The sequence below is a fragment of the Nicotiana tabacum genome, chromosome 6, assembly GCF_000715075.1.
Source record: "Nicotiana tabacum cultivar K326 chromosome 6, ASM71507v2, whole genome shotgun sequence".
Lineage (NCBI taxonomy): Eukaryota > Viridiplantae > Streptophyta > Magnoliopsida > Solanales > Solanaceae > Nicotiana > Nicotiana tabacum.
Window position 1 is genome coordinate 217,694,366 of NC_134085.1, and position 19,552 is coordinate 217,713,917.

General features: G+C 36.1%; 3 protein-coding genes across 4 annotated transcripts; 1 reads left to right on the forward strand and 2 right to left on the reverse strand.

The window, feature by feature from the left end:
- Positions 1-1,026: 1,026 nt before the first annotated feature.
- On the reverse strand, positions 1,027-4,216 carry LOC107832418 (protein MIS12 homolog). The gene is given in 7 exon segments (NM_001326278.1): positions 1,027-1,282; positions 1,368-1,505; positions 2,426-2,564; positions 2,645-2,740; positions 3,690-3,809; positions 3,900-3,957; positions 4,043-4,216. Coding segments are annotated over 7 exon segments (741 nt in total). The 5' UTR covers positions 4,165-4,216; the 3' UTR covers positions 1,027-1,214.
- A 5,145-nt stretch (positions 4,217-9,361) lies between these two features.
- On the forward strand, positions 9,362-13,689 carry LOC107832417 (plant cysteine oxidase 3-like). Of its 2 annotated transcripts, none has more exons than XM_016660261.2 (5): positions 9,362-9,597; positions 10,093-10,244; positions 10,703-10,865; positions 12,793-13,038; positions 13,169-13,441. In XM_016660261.2, the coding sequence occupies exons 1-5, from the start codon at positions 9,444-9,446 to the stop codon at positions 13,291-13,293; spliced, it is 840 nt and encodes a 279-aa protein (XP_016515747.1). In that variant the 5' UTR covers positions 9,362-9,443; the 3' UTR covers positions 13,294-13,441. The 2 variants fall into 2 exon arrangements, with proteins under 2 accessions (XP_016515747.1, XP_016515748.1); XM_016660262.2 differs by having other exon boundaries at positions 9,364-9,597; positions 12,838-13,038; positions 13,169-13,689.
- A 580-nt stretch (positions 13,690-14,269) lies between these two features.
- Positions 14,270-19,186, reverse strand: LOC107832416 (enolase 1, chloroplastic). The gene is made up of 7 exons (XM_016660260.2): positions 18,598-19,186; positions 17,266-17,573; positions 16,805-16,959; positions 16,402-16,719; positions 15,357-15,503; positions 15,207-15,257; positions 14,270-14,631 (listed from the first exon to the last, which is right to left on the reverse strand). The coding sequence occupies exons 1-7, from the start codon at positions 19,011-19,013 to the stop codon at positions 14,566-14,568; spliced, it is 1,461 nt and encodes a 486-aa protein (XP_016515746.2). The 5' UTR covers positions 19,014-19,186; the 3' UTR covers positions 14,270-14,565.
- Between the last annotated feature and the right edge of the window lie 366 nt (positions 19,187-19,552).

Sequence of the window (19,552 nt, forward strand, 5' to 3'; positions counted from 1 at the left end):
TGACCGGATTGAGGCAAGTAATGATTGTAAATGTTGGCCTGAGTATATGTAACCCCAAATTTCACATCGTTTCACTACTTTGAGGTGACGCACACACTAGATGATGAGCGTGGGATCGTGCACCGTAGGGGATTGTGATTTGGTCCGTTCCGTACGACTATTATATCGCGTATTTGATTGGAAACTATTTGATACTATTGTGTTTTGGAAAGTATTGCTATGTTTTGGGCTGGATGTCATAGTTGGGCCTCGTACCAACTGTTTGGACCCTTAATGATTTTCTTTACTGAAATTCCTCACTATTTTGATTTAATAATTGTACTCAGGCATGCTATGTTTTACTAGTTTCATAACTCAGTCTTATTTACTCCGTTTTGATACTTTAAATGATATTTCGACTGAGCATCCTGTTTTACTGTATCCCGGGTGGCTTGAGAGGTTTCTGACTGAGTGAGGCCGAGGACCAGTGTTGTGAGGATATTAAGCTTTATGATATAAGCATTTAAGTACTATCCACACTAAAATAAAAGATGCTGCAGGCCTTTCTTACAGCATAGCATTTGTATTACCCGCAGTCATCTTGATCTTAAGAAAGATATTTTTGACTATTCAACAATGCATTTTCCATGTAATACCAATTCTCAGTTAATTAATGTATACAGAATTTTAATTTATCCTTTTACCAAGAGCACTTTTGACTTTCTAGCCGCCTAGAATATGAACCACACTTGGTAGCAGGTCTACTTAGTGTCATCCATAAGAACCTGTAACTTGCTTTACCATTACTATTGGACTACTGGCTGGACTAAGAACCAAACATCATCAATCTCATCCAGAGTCGTTTTGGCTGCAGGTTTTTGCAGTAACAACTTTGCTTGTGCTATTATTCTTGCACAACTTTGCACAAATTTTCATGTTATCAAAAGCCAATGAACTTAGTTTTCCCTAACCTCGCTCCCTCTATTCCAACAGATCAATGGAAAAGAAAATAAAACTGGTGGAAATTTGAGATTGTGGCCCACATAAGAGCAGCAGCTAAAATTTATGGCTTTTCATTGAGTTTGTCACAAACATGCAAATCATCTAAGTATTGACAGGTCATCACTGATACGCATTTTTTTCAAAACAGAAAAAATATCCCACAGAGAAATTTTTTTACATTACTAAGCTCTACAAAAGCACTTCTTTACAGCATCAGTAAATTAAGCCACCGTTTAGTCACGGAGAGTCTTTATATCATTCACAAATTCTTGAAGTTCCTCCAGTGTCGCACTCAGTAGGCCTACAAGATAATATGCAATATTTAGCGCATAAAATCTATCAAGGGCATTGTCAAATAATTAAATTAAGTTAGCCAGAATGCTCACCTCCATCATTGCTCAGTCTAAACATTTCCCCATTTGAAGTGCGAATTCTTTTTGCTCTTCGGTGCTCACTGTTCTCCACCATTCTGGTCGCCAAATTCTCCACTTTGGTTTGAAAATCTGATGCAGTTCGTACCAGTTCTGGCAGAAACCGCCAATTAAAAGAACCATATCAATAACTTGAATTTAGTGGAATTATATCATTAAGAAGCACAAAGCCCTGCAACGGAAAATTTCGGGGTGATATTCCCGTATTAAGGATTTCAAATTTGGAGTGCAATCACCATTTCAATTCCATAAAGGAATTACATAATAAGCTGAAGTAGGAAAAGTTTAGAAGTAGAAGCTGGATTAAGTCGATTCCACTCTCAAATTTAAGAGAAATTAGATGATCAGCACATTATGCAAAAACACACACATGCCTACTTTTCTCACAAGCTACAACCACATCTTCTGCAAATTCAATCTTCTATTTGGCCAAAGATAGACATCCAGTTTCAGCCATCCTTCTATCTACTTCCCTTCTTCGCTGTTTTATTGTTGCTAGGACATTAGAAGCTATATCAAGGTGCAGAACCCCAAAAAACTGACCATACCCATGAGACTGTGCAGATAGTGAATTTTCCATAGTTGGCTGAACCTCCCTTGGAATGGAAGAGCAAGGAAACAATTAATAGCAAGGTGGAAAATTCCAAGCCACTTAACTACTTAAGGTCTTGGCAAAGCAAGAAAGGTAGTATATTAGTTGGAAAAGAGAAAACTAAAAAACAAACACCGCCTAAATTATAGTCAACATCCAAGGCAGGTATAGTTCATATGAAAATCCAGATCATTTGCAGTAACACGTATCTTTATTTAGCCCAGCTGCAGAAGGTTCGGATCCGAAAAATAAAAGAGGAATTATCAATCATAAAACGCCACATACGTACTATTTTCACTAATAAAGGCTTGTATCCACAGAAAGGTATCAGATTAAGTCGCAATTTTCCCAAAATGGTTTTTCATGACTCCTCAAGTCAAGAAGCATTTACGAAGTTGAAGCTTTGCAGAAAAATATTTACCTTCAAACTTCTCATCCACTGCCAGTTGCTGATACAACTCCAATGCTTCAGTAAGAGAGGCAGCAGAGTGGCCACTTAACATGGACTGCCTTTCGAGAGCTCGTAGTTCTCTGTGGAGCTCAGCAGACTCTTTTCCCACCTGGAGAGATCATAAATTGCAAAGGAATTATCAATTTATAAAGACATGAAGCATCTACTAATTTGCTGAGGATCCCCTACCTCAGAAATCTTGTTCCTTAAGAAATCCAACTTTTCATCTAGTTCAGGATTCTCAACAGCATTAATATCAAATGAAGTGTCACCAGATGGTCCATCCTAAATAAACATGCCAAAAGTAATTTTAATTCATAGATAAAAGTGTCTAGTAGCCATCAGCAGATAATGAATCAATTTTTAATAAACAACATTTAAACTAAAAGATCCATGAATGTCACCGAGATTGAGATTTCATCACCGCTCAGGCATTCTGCTCATTTAAAATTCTCCATTTATTCCCAATCAGACGAATTACCAATAGAAGATTGATGCTTATATTCCTTCTACTTTCTAATAATTGTAGATGGATATAACTGCAGGTTTAACGATAGTTACCTCTTCATTGTGCACTTTCAGTAGGATGTGGCATGGGAAGCATGTCCTTTGACCCATATCCATATGAACAACTTGCACCAATCTTCTCCACTCCTACATTTATCCCTTTACTATTTCCTACTTACAAATTTGGCTATGAAGTGGACCACGCTGAATGACAGCATTTTCTATCTGTATGCTATAATGGAAAGACTCTAATCAACTAGCCCAGGTACTCCTATTTCTTAGGGAGTCAGAGATGGTTGAAGAGCCAGTTGACAATCATCTCACTATAAACAAATTATTTTTGTTCTCAAACTCCATATCTGTAACTTGACATATGCTATTGAACAAACTTCACCAGAATGATTAAACAGATCACATCCAAAATAAAGATTTTAGTACTCAAATATGCATGTCTTAAACAAGGGATGGTATATAAGCATGGGCGGAGCTAGGGGCGTAAGGGGGGGGGGGGTGCATTCGACAAAAAATTACAGTGTATATAAGGTAAAGGTTTATTTTATGTGTATATATTAGATGTTGAATACCCTTAGCTTCTTCGCGTCTTTAATGTTTAATTCAGATTTCCAATATGCAGAAAATGAAGCTATATACTTAATATCAAACAAGTTATATTTCTCAACCGAGGTAAATAAAAAACACGGGGAACTATCAATAATAGAGAACATACAGCTTTAGGCAAAGAGAACCCTTGCGGAACCTTAAAGCATTTGTCCAAACAGTACTTCTCCCAATAACTCAACCGCTTGTCCAGAGTCAATTGGACCATGTTCTTAATTTGAGCCACACCCTGCAAATAAAATTAGTTTGTCTCTCAGTGGTCTGAGCTGCTTAAACTTAACAATATTCAAAATAAAAATAAAAAACTATGAAAACTGACCTCTTTTAGATCTTCCGATCGATTTGTTCCTTCAGTTTTCAGAAGATTTGCTGCCTCTCTACAGAAGGTCATAAAGGAAAAATAAACGGCAATGGAATTCGACGACAATTAGTTAGACATGAAGGAGGGGAGCTACAACTTACCGGTGGAAGAAATCAAAAGCATCATCAACTAACTCGTCGGCAATATTGAGTGCCTCGTTGACGAAGTGTTTCGGATTTAGGTTCAGCGAATCGAACACTTTCTCGCTCTCGCTTCCTTCCATTTCCTCGCTTTCCAATTTGCTCAAGGGTTTGGGGTTTCTGCAATTTCAAAATTCTTAATTCAAGGGTTTTCGCCTTTTTTATTTTATTTGTGTCAGTGCCCCTCACCCATTTCCCGCCATGAAAGGTTGGGCCTTTCCCCCAAATAGACCGAGCGCGTAGGCCTGCATAAGAGGGAAAATTTTAAGAAATAGCCTGATTTATAACTGTTAATTGAAAATTAGCCCTAGGTTTTAAAAGTAATCGAAATTGAGCTATTTTTTATGTAAAAATAAAATTTGAATAAAAATACACTTAAAAGTCAGAATAAATTTCAGCATAATATATTGGAATTCGAATTTTTACATATGAGATTCCAGCATAATATGTTGAAGTTTCATAATATGCTGGAAGTTTATATGCAAGAACTTCATAATCCAATATATTATGTTGGAACTTTTCGTGTTTTAGCCAGAATATTTTTCTAGATTTTTCTTCGCATAAAATAGTGGCTATTTTTCAATAACTTTGCAAATGATAACTATTTTTCAATTATCAGTCCGAAAACTGACTAATCCATACTATTTGTACTACATAAAATTGTGAAAGTATAAATGCCCTCATAAGAAAATGTTGAGAAACGCCCAGATACGGTTAGAGGCCATAAAATGTATCAAAAATAGCTTGATTTATAACTGCTAATTGAAAATTAGACATAGTTTAAAAAGTAATCGAAATTTATCTAATTTTTCAAGTGAAAATAAAACCTGAACAAAAAAACATCCTTAAAATTTTGGAAAAGAAATCTGGCATAATACGCTAGATTTCAAAAAAAAAAAAATCATATGATATTCCGACATAATATGATGGAATTCATAACGTGCTGGATTTCCAATATAATATAATGAATTTATATGCAAAAATTCCATAATTCAGCATATTATGCTTAAACTTTTCGTATTTCAGCTGGAGTATTTTTGTCCATATTTTATCTCTTCAATAGTGGCTAATTTTCAATAACTTTACAAACACTGTCTATTTTTTAATAACCACCCATAAAGATATCTATGCCATGCTATTTTGACTAGTAAAATTAATATTTTGTGAAAATTAAAGAGAAAATAGTAGAAAAAATGCATAAAGACCCCATTCAACTTGTCCTGAAAAATTATTTACCCATCTAAACTTTACGGGTGTCCTAAGACCTCACTATTGTTAAAACAATTGTATTTATTTACTCCCTCCTATGCCATGGCCCAGTTATATTAATTTGAGTGGGAAACACGCGCTTCATTAGTAAGCCACGTAATTAACATGGACTTCACTCAACAAACTGTCTTTCCTCTATCTAATTTTCATAGCACATTATATATTTCTTTGTCATTTTCCTGTCTTTTCTCCTCAATTCAAGAATTCCAAATACCAATTCATTCCCCACTGAAAATTCAGGAAAAAGAATTACATAAAAACCAAGAAAAAAATAGTGTTCAATTCAATGGAAAAAATCTGGTTATGAGCGTGATGGAATATACAGATCACTTAGACCTCCTCTGTTCTTCCAAAGAATCAAAATCTTTCTATGGTCACTTTTCTCCTCATAAATATTTCATGAAAACCCAGCTCTTTTTTATGTTGATTCTGGTCAAACTTTGATTTTTTTCTTAATTCAAAATGTCTAGTAAATAAAAATAACAGTCTCTAAACGGGCCTTATTCACCTATCAGTTAAAAATTCCCAAATCGAAGAACCCTAATGCCCAACCATTGAAAATTCTTCTTGCCTCGCCAAAATCGATTTACCCGAACAAAATTGAAGTGACCAGTTGCAAAATCCTTCGATTTCATTATTTAGAATTCCTGACGAGTTGGAGGAAGACCTGTTCGAAGACAAAGTTCTTTGAAGAATCAAGATTAAACATTGAAGTTGAATTATCTGTGAAAAATTATTATGTTTGAAGGAGAAAGATTAACCTTTGCTTTCAAAGATCAAAACTTCAAAGAGCAATTTGATGCAATTTCGGCAGAATTTAGATGAAGAAGAAATTAGGGTTCTTCAATTGGGTTTGGTAAAATATTGGGGAAGAATGGATTACTGTTGAGGGTTATATTGAAGTTAAAAATTTAATTTTTATTCTTTTTTGGGTTTTTTAACGATTAAAATTGAGCAAAGACGCACTCAATTGCGTTGTCTAAGACGCACGCCTGACCAAGGCTTAGGAGGGAGTAAATAAATACAATTTGTTTTAGCAATAGTGGGGTGTTAGGACACCCACAAAGTTTAGGTGTGAAAATAATTTTTCATGACAAGTTGAGTGGGGTCTTTATGCATTTTGGAGTTGATAAACTCGAGAACTACATTACGAGCCCGTTTGGACATAAAAAAAATTCATTTCATTTCGAAATCAGCGTTTGTTCATAAAATTTTCAAATTTCACTTGAAGATGCATTTTGAAAATTTTTAAAAAATTGAAAAACATTAAAAAGTTGTTTTTCAAAATTTTCACTCAAATCACTCATAAAACTTCAAAACAACCCAAACTGAAATTTATGCCCAAACACAACTCTAAATTTCAAATATCATTTTCACTTGAATTTTTTTTTCACCATTTTTGGAATTTTACAATTCTTATGTCCAAATGCCTACTGCGTTTCTACATTAAAGTGAAAATTTTAAACATCAGAACCGCCAAGGACACTGAGGCCTCATCTGTTTGCACTTAATAGAGGTCTGAATCTTAATCATTCAGATCTAAAACATTAAGTGTGTTTATTTTTAAAATTTGAATCTTAATTATTCATATTTTAATCATTAAGTGTGTTCATGGGCGAAGCTACATGTTATTAAGGGTGGTCCCTTCATCGGAAAATTACACTGCATATATAGGTAAATTATTAGATTTTAAAGGTATATAACAATATTGAACATTCTTTCTCGGATTTTTTTCTTCACTTTTTCAAGTTTGAATATCCTTGAGTAAATTCCTGGCTTCGCCAATAAGTATGTTTGTTTTTTTTACTTCACAACCACTTGATGGGTCTGAATAGGTCTGTATAATTAAGATCTATAACTGAGATTTAATTTCATTAAGATGTTATCATACATATTCATAATTAACTGTTGCCACCATCTATCATTATCAACTACCACGATGTCGCCGCCACCATCACCACCACACAACCATCATTCTCAATCATAGCCGCCACCATTATCGATTATCACCATCCACCATCCCCACCACCACTATTCTCAACCACAATCAACACTCATCCACCTTAACTACCACAACTAACCACTCTATCACTATCAACTACAACTGGTAATGTCCATCATTATAACCTACCACCACCCACTACTACATTCATTAATCATAACTGCCACCACCACTCGTCATTATTAACTATCACCGCCCACCACTACCATCCTCAATCATAACCGCCACCACTACCAATCACCACTAGCTACTACCCTAAACCAGCACCATCAATCAAAACTACCACCAACCACCGTCTCCAATCGACATTCACCCGTTAGCCATCACCACCAGCAACTATCATATTTAAAAAAAATATATATATTATTGATTGAATATTATACTAATTAGTATTTCATTTGAATTTTATATTTTTTAAATTTTCAAATAAAGATAAATTTTATACTTTCAGATGTTAAAAATCAAACATTCATAATCACTTATTATTTTTAATCTTGAAAAACAAATGAGGCTTGAGTCGCTCGGAGCAAAGAAAATTTACATTTCCAAATGGTGAACTGCTACATAGAATTATGTACATATTAGAATTAATCCTATAAATAAAAAACAAGCAAAAAAGTACATATTTGGGGCAAATTTCAATAGAATGATACTTTTTAATTGAACTAGACTATAAAAAAAAACAAATGAGATATTACTGGTATAAAATTAATAAATAAATAAATAATAATTAGTTCATAATTTTGAAGAATGAAAGAGTTTCCAGTCAAATATTTTTTTTTAATAATGATATTATCGGCAATTAAAAAAATAAAGCGAAATGGCTTCTTAGCCACTTAAACTTGTCGGGTTTTTTAAAGCCGATACATAAACTTATAACTTTCCCATTTGAACACTCGAACTCGTTTTTTTCATAACTAATAAACACATCTGACCATTGATCATGTGCGCGTGTATTACACATACACATACGTGTCCATCCAGTCAACAAATGACCAATGGATGTCTCACACGTAAGGGCGCGAAAAGTCAAACAACAACTCCTTCTCTTTGACTGCTTTAGCGTTCTTCTTCATCAACAATGGCTACCTGCTTTTCATTATTTTGTTTCACAGGTGGCTCAGCTTGATCATTTTTCATGTTACTCTTTCGTTCCTCTTCCTTCTTTTTTTCCAGCTTTTTTATTTCAAGGATTCAACGGTTAACAAGATAGTGCCCTAATTTCCTAAAATGTTTGCAGAATTTGGGTATGTTTGCAGACCTTCAATTTCAATCACCCGCTTATATAGAACAAAATTGTAATCTTCATCATTAGTGAAGCTGAGAAACACATTTAATTTATCATAAACTCCATTTTTTGCAGATCCCTTCAAAGGGAATTTTTTAGAGAATCTTGACCTATAATTCGGGGTCGGGTCTTCAGAAATCGACCAACAATTGTCCTCTTACATTGAGCCGCCATGATGACATAGTAGTCTCTTGTTTTGAAGATCACTGCCGGCATGCCGTTGTGTGTCGTCTTTCTAGCTTGGAATTTCAGAGAGAATCCGAAGGCCCTCCTAATTGAAACTTGAAATACCCTAGAATCTCTTCTTCTATACATAATGAAAACATGGAAGAAAACATTGCAGAATTAGGCCCTCCTAATTTCCCTACTTTCCACCATTTTCACGGTATGAAAAATGAAAAAAAAAATTAAAAATAGAGCTTTAGATTTTTAAAAATGGAGGAAGGGGATATTTTGTAATGTTGGGCGTTGGGAATGGGTTTTCATGCTCGTGTGCGTCGTGTTTCTCACGCGGGCTGCTGATTAGGACCAACTGACCCCACATGAGCATGGTCAATGGTCAAATGTGTTTATTAGTTATGGAAAAAACGAGTTTGAGTGTTCAAATGAGAAAGTTATAAGTTTATCTATCGGCTTTAAAAAACCCGACAAGTTTAAGCGACCAGGAAGCATTTCGCCAAAAAACAATGATATCACCCTTAATTTCTTGTTGGGTCCTCAATTGTTCCAGAACATGTCAAAATACATCTAATAATTTACTGATATTTTCCTCCGACCAGATAATCACTCGATACATACTGGTAATGTGTGTGCAACAAGTTCGAGGGCTCTTCAACATGACGAAGAAGAGTCCTTGTTCCGTTCAGGCTTTATTCGACCTTTGTAAGCAGACTTTCACGCCGTCTGCAACTTCCCCACCTTCTTCTCAAGCCGTTCACAAACTTTATTCCCTTTTAGGTACTTATCTCTTTTACCCTTTTGCCTTTTGGAACTTGTTCATTTGCATCTCCATGTTTTCATTTTCATTTAATGTAAATTGCAACAATTACGAGCTCTGGGTTGTTTTTATTAAGGAAATAATTGAGGAACTAAAGTTATTTATGTACATAATGTAGATGTTAGATGTGGATTATAATGAAGAAAGTCGGTTAACTAGATGAATTTGATGCAGAACATATCTGCTTATCCTATTGAAGAATAATCAGCTTATTAGAGAGTAGAAGAAAAAAAATTAACGAAGGATTTACAAAATGTATGTATAACCGGCAACAGTTAACTCCTATTCCAATAAGGTAATGAACTTTTTTTTGCTGTTTGTATCATTACAAATGTGGAGCGTTTACAAAAAGGTAAAGGGGATTTTTGAAGTATTGAGAATGGAAATTCAGGGAAGGTATCGTATATGGTCTCAAGGGCTGCATTTTAAAAGCAACTTACAATTTTTTTTTCCAGATAAAATTGGTCCTGAAGAGGTTGGACTGAAAGATGAGAGCTTAGAGGATGAAAGAGGTCATGGTCTTTTTGGACTTAATGTCTTCAACAGGGTGGATCGCTGGGCTCAACCGATAACATATGTGGATATACACGAGGATCAAAACTTTACTGTAAGATATCGTGCTTATTTAGCTTCTATTTGCATGTGTATTTGTCAAATGCATTTATGTGGTCTCTCTTTGGATTGTTGTTTGATCACTCAAATATATTTGTGCTAGTGTCATCCTAGCCTTTGAAGATGTACTACAGAATGAAATGCAGAGCTGCATATCCTTACTATTTGTATGTCAACAGTGAGACGTTTTTGTGATCTCCACCATCCAACCTTTGAGAAATAATCCTACAAATTTGACTGGACACATGCAAGGATATTCTAGAATACACTTTGACTATAAAGCCTGAATCGATAGGTCTACATTTGTGGATAAAAAATAATTCTTCAAGTTATAGTGTAGCGTATTTGACTGCGTTATTTTCATCAGGATCAAACATGTGGTTTTACATTAAATGAAGCATTTCAAGCTTCTGTTATATGTAGAGTAACTCAATTGAAAATGATGTAATGCAGATGTGTATGTTTTGTTTCCCAACTTCTGCAGTCATTCCATTGCACGATCATCCTGGAATGACTGTACTGAGTAAAGTCCTCTATGGATCCTTGCACGTGAAAGGTTATGACTGGGTTGAGCCAGCTTGCATCAGGAAGAGTGTACAAATTGGTCATCCTACAGGTTAGATTTAAATGAATTTCAAGTGTTCAAGTGCTTCTAAAGTCGCTTTTTATTAATTTAAGGTGCCAAAGAAATAATATTCACATATTAATCCCAAAAAAACATAATATATCTCTTTTCATTAGAGTACCCACTAAGCAAATTTCAGAGAATCTGAAAAATTTTGGTGGCGATGATAAAGTGGCCAGAAGTCACTTCATTGATATGGTATCACGACCATTAGCTATAGATAAATAAACCTTTCTAAGCAGCGCAGGCAAAACCAATAATGTAAATATGTTGCCTTACAATATGTTGAAAGCTTTTAGAGGCAGTTGAATTTCCATATGGTCCTGGAATTGTATGATCAAAATTTTGAAAATGGAAGATGTCCAAATATCGGTGGATTTGCATTCAAAGATTTTCAGGCTATGATTGAGTGTTTCTTTTACAAATCACATTGGGTATAAAGAGCCAGAAAGGAAAAAGAGTAGGAAAGAAGCACTTTGTTGGGTGCGTTGGATCCTGTAAGACAAGCGAGCTTTGTACCCTTAAATTAAAACATGTGGACGCAAAATTACAAATCTGTCTGGCACTCATATTTGACAGTTTGTCAACTCGACCATGTCTGTTATGGTCCTTCAGTGGCTGTTATGATGATCGCTTGAAAAATTATCAGGCACCATGGAGTTACTTAGATGTCCTCTTTCTTTCAGGCGTCATCGTGATAAGAGATCAACCTTTTACTTCGTAATGACTAAAACGTTCCTATTAGAGCTATGTTAGTTATAACTTCATGATAAGTCGGAAGAATACGGAATATGACAACAAGGCTTGTCTAGCAAAGTACAATTACCATAGACACATGGCATGTGGGAAGTGTAGGCAGCTGAAGCTGTTTCATAGTGAATGTTATCCAGTGTTCCAAATGAATGCCAACCCGGGTGAATACCTGAGATTCTTATGTTGAGGATTGGCTTTTTATTAAGAATCACCTTTAGATTTCTATGGATGAAATTTAGGTTGGCAGCTCGTTGATTTTAGTAAGCAAGAGTATCTCATTATGAGCTCAATTAATTTGTAATGATCTATGTGCTAGTACTCGATCTATTTCAATTTGGGATTAGTCAAGCTTGAGCCCAGTAGCTTGTGAGCTAAGCTGAACTGAGTCGAGTCCTTTTGAGGTCCTACTTTGTTCAGCTTGTTTGTTATAGCAGTTTATTACATTGTCCTATTTGATAATGCTTTCCTCTGTATTTTATTATCGTATATTCTTTTATTGACCATAGATAGGAAGGTATGGAGGTTGAGAATAAAGATAAAGGGTTAGAATAGGTAGCCGTGCGTTGTTTGTCGTATCCCTTGACTTCTGTTATTACTTGTTGTTGCTTTCGTTTGGCTTTCTGATTACAGTACCTACTGTCAGTTTTGTATTTTTGCTTGGTTTTCTGATTGGTATGCTTGTTGTTGTCCTTTTACCTTTCCTAAGTTGAGGGTCTACCGGAAACAACCTCTCTGCTTCTTGAAGGTGGGGGTAAGGTCTGCGTACACTCTACCCTTCCCAGACCCCACTTGAGGGATTACACTGGGTTTGTTGTTGTTGTGGTTGTATATTCTTTTACTGATTAAGATGTTTGCACTTAAATTATTGACTATCTCATTGTAGAAATGCTTTTCACATCTCTGCTTAGTCAACCAATATCCTCATCAAAATCAACATTCACCAGCACTGTATTAGGCTCTCGGAATCATAGCACGCTAGATGCAGTTGCTTGTTGTTTTGTTATTTTGTGTATATATTGCTAATTCAAAGTGAAATAGTATCTCTGACATTTTCTTCTGGTGTAATACCTCCAATGCTATGCGAAAAGTTTGCTGATTTTGATAGTTATAACTATCTTATTTTCCCAACTTTACTGCTTGTGAATCCTTATTATTTACTGCACAGATGAAAAAGTATTAAGAAAAGGAAACATGATGCATTATTTGACAGTGAGACTAGCCAGGTTGGCGGTTGATAAGGTCATAACGGCACCACATAGTACATCTGTTTTGTATCCCAAGAGTGGAGGGAATCTGCATTGTTTTACTGCCATTACACCTTGTGCGGTTCTGGATATTCTTGCTCCTCCTTATCTTGAAGCAGCTGGCAGAAGATGTACCTACTACCATGATTATCCTTATTCCAGCTTTGGTTAGTGTCTATCCTCTTTCTGTTTGAAGCCTTGTCTTTCTCAAGGATTTCTTAGCTATTTCACATTGGAGTCAGATGCACTCAGTTTGTTCTACTGTTGTATTGACATTAACATGTCATGCATTTGCAGCAAATGGGGATGAAATTGTTGGTAATGGAAAAGAACAAGACTATGCGTGGCTTGCTGTGGTTGATACACCAGAGGATCTGTACATGCGCCCGGGAAGGTACATGGGTCCAGCCATCCAAAGGTAGCAGTATACATCTTTATCCTGCAATCGATTCGTTGTGGAGTGCGGATGTTCATGGTCCTTTAACTGTGACCCGACTAAGATTGACCTATAAATCAGTAATTGATGCATACAGCTGTGTATTGTTACTGATTCCTTTTTTTTGGGGGGGGGGGGTGTCAAAGGCTGCTGTATCATGTTACTAGAATCTTGAAAGTGCTACAGTATTATGTCTTAGTTTAGCCTTCGCCATTGTATATCAGAGTTGATATTAGTTCCAGAAGATCATGATCTGCTCCCCCATGTCCACAAAGTATTTGCCACGATATAAATTTTTGAGCCCTTGTAATTTGTTTTTCCCTGTTCCTCTTACCCTAGAACAAAATAATTTATCTACACATAATTCAAGATGTTTCAATCACTCCAGTGTTTGTCAATACGCCTTTTGTCTTAGGAGTGTGGAAATTGATGGTGCTAAATTTTGAACCCAGATCTACTACTGTAGTGCATTCACTTGTTACGCTCAAGTTGGTTTTATCAGCGTTACTGCAAGCGTTCAACATTCTACATTATAAATTAATAGCATCCTGTACAATGCACTCAAGTTTCCAAGCCTTGCTTTACTTCAGCTGGGAACTGTTATGGAAAAGACTAATCACTGATAGATGGTCGCTTTTTATGTATGTAGTTCTTAACCCACATTTCCGGCATTATCATAGTCAGTTTTTACAGAGCCGACTCCAGCAAAACTGTAGCACTATAGCCTTTGCTAATTTGATTGTAGTTCTGGTTGGTCACTTTGTGATGTTTAGTTTAAATGTGATTATATGATGGTACTGTGTCTCTAGTAACATCTGGAGAACCGATATATAAAAATGGCTTCATTGTACTTTATCAAGATATTGTTCGTCCAAACCCTGAAGAATTCATTAACACAATAATTACTGATTTGACTTGATATCAGGCCTCCCCCAACTAGACAAATATTGTCATGACATCCATAACAAAAAGGAGGGCCTTATTATTTTGATAAAGAGAACACTCCTGCTGGAGACAGGGAATTCCATTTTGGAAACTAAAAGTAAGACTTGTTTATTTTTCGAAAACAACTGCATGAAATGTTGATCAGAAGTAGCTTCTAATGCCTACCAGATCCTCCTCGAATACATATATCTAAACAACAACGCCGATTGAGTATACAAAAAGGAAAACTTTAATGGATTCTCCCTACTTTAGTTTTCATCTATTGTAGGTGTGGCGCGAAGAATGTTTCAGTAATTTAGCTTTTGATGCTTTCTCATGGAGATCTGAAAGATTCACCAGCATAGCGAACATCTCCAAGTTCCTCTTCGATACGCAGAAGCTGCAATCAGTATAACGAGTTTAGCCACTCTAACAAGCAGGAAATAATCTTTTTTTCTGAAAAGAAGTTATCAACAAACACAGAGCTAGTGCAAAGAAAACATAATGGGACAGACATCAGACATCAATAAAATCCAGTTGAAATGCTTCGAGGTTTTTTTTTTTTTTTTTTTGATCCAGGGAGGAAGATTAAACGACTTCAGTATAACTTTACAATCTGCTATATGTAACTATCCACATCGAAAGCTCATTAACTTCCAAGCAGTGACAAGACTGAGTAGTAAAATTGCTAACAGCAGGATGAATAAAAGTTGTTTTTTTGTTTCTGATCATGAATAGAAAATAGGGGGAAAGTAATCCTCACCTAACTCGCTCTACAAATGTTGGTTAGCAAAACTCTAGTAAAAGAGTAAATAATACTAATTTGTTTGAGCACGGGAGGGATAGAGAAGGAATACTAAATGAGATGATGAGATAACAGTAGCAATTACAAAAACAAGAAGAGCAATGGCAACAATTTAGAAATAAGAAGACAGAAACAAAGAAAGAACGGTAATTAAAGTGTTCCATCTTAACCTGGTTGTATTTTGCCAGCCGCTCACTCCGACAGGGTGCTCCCGTCTTGATCTGCATTAAAGGGAGAATTTAAAAGAATATTAATATGCTGCCGATGCATAAAAGAGTGGAGAAGATTAACCAATGTTAACAGCTGGAAGTCAAGAGTACCTGTCCACTGGCCAAACCAACAGACAAATCTGCGATAAAATTATCCTCTGTTTCACCGCTTCGGTGACTGACCATAACACCCCAGCCCGCAGCTTTGGAGTCTAGTGCTGCTTGAATGGATTCTGTCACTGTACCAATCTGGTTAACCTGCAATTTGAAAAATGATGAGCCAAGCCCCTCGCTACCATGTGTCATTCATATATCAAACAGCTGAGGAAGTCCATCAAAGTGAATATCCATGCACTTCTACAAGCTGACTGAGGTTTTAAACCTGTCGACCATTCAGCTGCTTAAGTTCCACTACAGATGGCTAAAAGTTCATTCAAGAGAGCTCTACCGTCTTTAACACCTAACCTTATAGGAGGGATTTATGTACATCAATGCAGTGCTTTTGTCTTGCAGGACTGGACCCATGACAACGTATAAATTGCATTTTCTATGTCTGAAATTTCTCCCTCTAGCCCATTAAAGTTATAGTATAATTGAAATAGAACTATACATGAAAACAAAGTGTACTGCATGTGAGCTCTGACGAGTCAAGTGCTTAAAGTAGCATTGAAAAGAGGGAACCCAGATTAATCAAACGGTATAAAAAATGTGTCAACATCAAGTGTTTAACTATATTTGAGACATAAGCTGTGAAGTATACCATCTATGACATATGCATTCATTCAAAAAGGTTCATAACATAATACTATGGTATTGTTAAGCCGAGATCTTTCTAGGACAACCCTTATTAGTTAAATACTCTAAGCATTTTTCTGGCAGGAAAAGACTAGGCTTTTCCGGAGAAACGTACCAAATTAAGCACCACTGTTTTAAGGCTCTTCCTGTTAATTTATTAAAGGCTATTTTGCTTATATGCCGAGGATCAACTCAAAGGTACTGTACTTTACAGGTAACATAACCTCATTTTGTTTCTTTAATTTAGTAAGTTTTATACCTTTGTGCGACTAAGCATTTGAAAAGAGAAAGAAGCCTACTGATGGAACAAGGCAGCTTTGCTACAGAGATTTGTATGTTGCTTTAAGGCATAAGCCCTTACCTTCAACAACAATGCATTGCATGCCTTTTTCTGAATTGCTTCAGCAATTCTCTTTGGATTAGTCACCAACAAATCATCACCAACAAGCTGAATATCAACTGAAGATTGTAGTGATGCCCATGAGCTCCAATCATCTTGGTCAAATGGATCTTCAATAGATACAATAGGAAATTCTTTGACAAACTCCTTATAGAGTTCACAGAGGCTCTGAGCACTAAGTACATGAGCTCCATCATTTGGTTGATTCTTGAAATTGAGATCATATTTCGCATCTTTTGTCAAGAACTCAGATGCTGCTACGTCCATGCCAATTTTAATCTGCACCAATCTTTCAATGAGCAAGTCCATAACTTCTGAAAGTAAAATAATGTAATAAAACTGAAAGGCCAAAAAGAATGCCGACCTTTCCAATGTAACCGGCCTTCTCAATTGCATCCATAAGCAATACTAGCCCTTCCCTGTTATCCTGGACATTCGGAGCGAATCCACCTTCATCACCAACATTGCATGCATCTTGCCCATACTTAGCTTTGATAATTCCCTTTAGAGTGTGGTAGACTGTTCTCCCATCAAGCGTGGACAGTTAAATACCATGTATAAAGATATTCATTACAAGTTTGCAGAACACATAATATGCAAAGGTTACAGGTCATGGAGAAGAACAGCTATAGGTACTTCAGGACAAAGCAGCATTTTAATGCTCAGAATAAGAAGTTTAGCTACTGTTTTACTTCATCTAATGCAGATTTACTGAAACCAACACTAATTTGTTAAAGTGAGACAGAGATAGCGATCAAGAAAGAGGAAGCAAAGCAATTTTCTATTTACTTCAATCCTGATCCCAGAGGACAACAGATTTCTCACCTTCACTACCCATACGAAGCGCCTCAGTAAATGTTGATGCTCCAACGGGTAGAATCATAAATTCCTGCATAGCCAAATTGTTACCAGCATGGCTCCCTCCATTTATCACATTGAACGCTGGAACTGGCATTACAAGTTCTTTGGTTCCAGATATTTCTTGAATGTGTTTATACAAGGGTACTGCTTTTGCTCCAGCACCAGCTCTACACAAACTGAGAGAAACTCCAAGAATGGCATTAGCCCCAAGTTTTGATTTATTAGGAGTTCCATCAATCTCCAGCATAACAGCGTCAACGTCAGCCTGGTTCCTTCACAAGAAGAAATGAAAATTGTCATACTTGGATGGAACAATGTTGAGAAATAAAATTGCAAGCATATTAATTGCTCACCTCGTCCTAGTTTATATGACACTTTTTTCCATTTTGGGATGCCAAAAGGTTTGACACTTTTCCTTTAATATATTATATATACTATACAATTTTCACAACTTTTAAGAAATTTAATTCAATTGATTATTCAAAGACTAAAGTAATGTGTTATTTTCATTATCAAACTAACTTCTCAACTATCATTTTAGTATACTTTCTTTCACTACCACTACTATATCAATTAGAGCAAATTAACAATTAAATTTTATGCGGTCAGTTCCATCATAGATAACGAAATAAAAATACACCAAGGCAGCTATTTCCTATGGCATTCATTATTAGGAAATATAGTAGTACCATACAAGCAATAGCACTACTTTGAGTTGCCATGGTGTGTAATATGTAGCAGTTATCTACTTAGTTTCTACCTCAACTTTAACCAAGCTAAGATCAGCAAATTTTATTATTAGTAGCCAAAATCATATGTGCAGCTACCTAATAAAGACCAGTAGTAAAATGTACATTTACTCAGCTCCTTTCATTATATGTTTAGAGCACTAGAGCAATCAGAATGAAGGTCCTTAGCAAGGGGTTGTGTACGATCCATTACTGTATGTAATACACTTGGTTCGTTAAAAAATTTCAGTGCATGACAAGAAAACTACGATTTTGTGAAAGATTTAAGTTACATAATAAATTTTTCACACCATAAGCATAATTTAACCGGATGAATTACCATTTTAGGTAACTATCAATGCTATTGACTATAGTAAGCTACAATTAAGTGATCTTATGGCGTAAATATTTTTAAGGCAGTGCATAGAACTTAAAGTCAGTTGTAATATACAAATTGAAAGCGGATACTAGGTGGAAGATTGAGCATTTTACTTTATAAGCAAACAATAAGAAGGAAACGAAAATTTTAAGAAATAAGAAAATAAACACTACTAGCAATATTAGTTACCTGACATCAACACCAACAAGTTTGGGGCCCAAGAATTCATTAATATTTTTAACAGCATTGAGGACTCCTTTACCCCCATACACGCTCTTGTCACCATCTCTAAGCTCTAGAGCCTCGTAGATCCCGGTGGAAGCTCCACTTGGCACCGCCGATCGATAAAGAAGATCATCGCCGGTAACCAGATCAACCTCGACGGTAGGATTGCCCCTGCTGTCTATGATCTGCCTCGCCTTGACAGATTTCACCTTAGAGGAGGCCTTGGCTGCAGTGGCCGACGGAGCAGCGGCGACGGAGCAGCGGACAGTGGACGGCCGATATTGAATCTTCTGGGAGGCAGGTAATGAGAAAAGCGGCGCTTGTGATTTGGGTTTGGTGGAAAAAAAGGGCTTAGAGAGCTGAGCTGGAGCTAAAGCCATTTTGTATGTATATATGTATGTAAAAATGCAGAAAGAGAGGAGAGTTGATTTCAGGTGAAGAGAGTTAAGGGTTTTGGGGGTTATTTAAATGGAGAAAAAGGTGTTTATAGGAAAGTCCGCCGAAGGGCGAAGAAAGCACAGAGTTTGGTGTTGAAAATGGTTTCAAGGGTGGTGGTTGGTGCTTTGGAGGAGACGTTATAGTTATAGTAGTAGTAGAATACAAATTTCATTTTATGACTTGAAAGGGTTGCATGCTAACAATCCCACTTCCAACCGATAGGTTGTTTGACTTGAAAGGCCATTGGGTAGGTAGGCATGTAAAAATTTCACCTTCTTATACGTCCCTCGTTTAATCTATACTTATTTTTTAAAATTTTAATTTGTACTCACTTTTTAAATAACTTTCGTCATCTTTCTCCTCCTGCTTCTCCTCCTTTGTTTTCTTCTTCTTCTTCTTCTTTTCTTCTGTTGCTGTCGGTGCTGCTATGAAACTTCAGTTCATAGGTTACACTCTTCACCTGAGCTTGATGATTTAATTT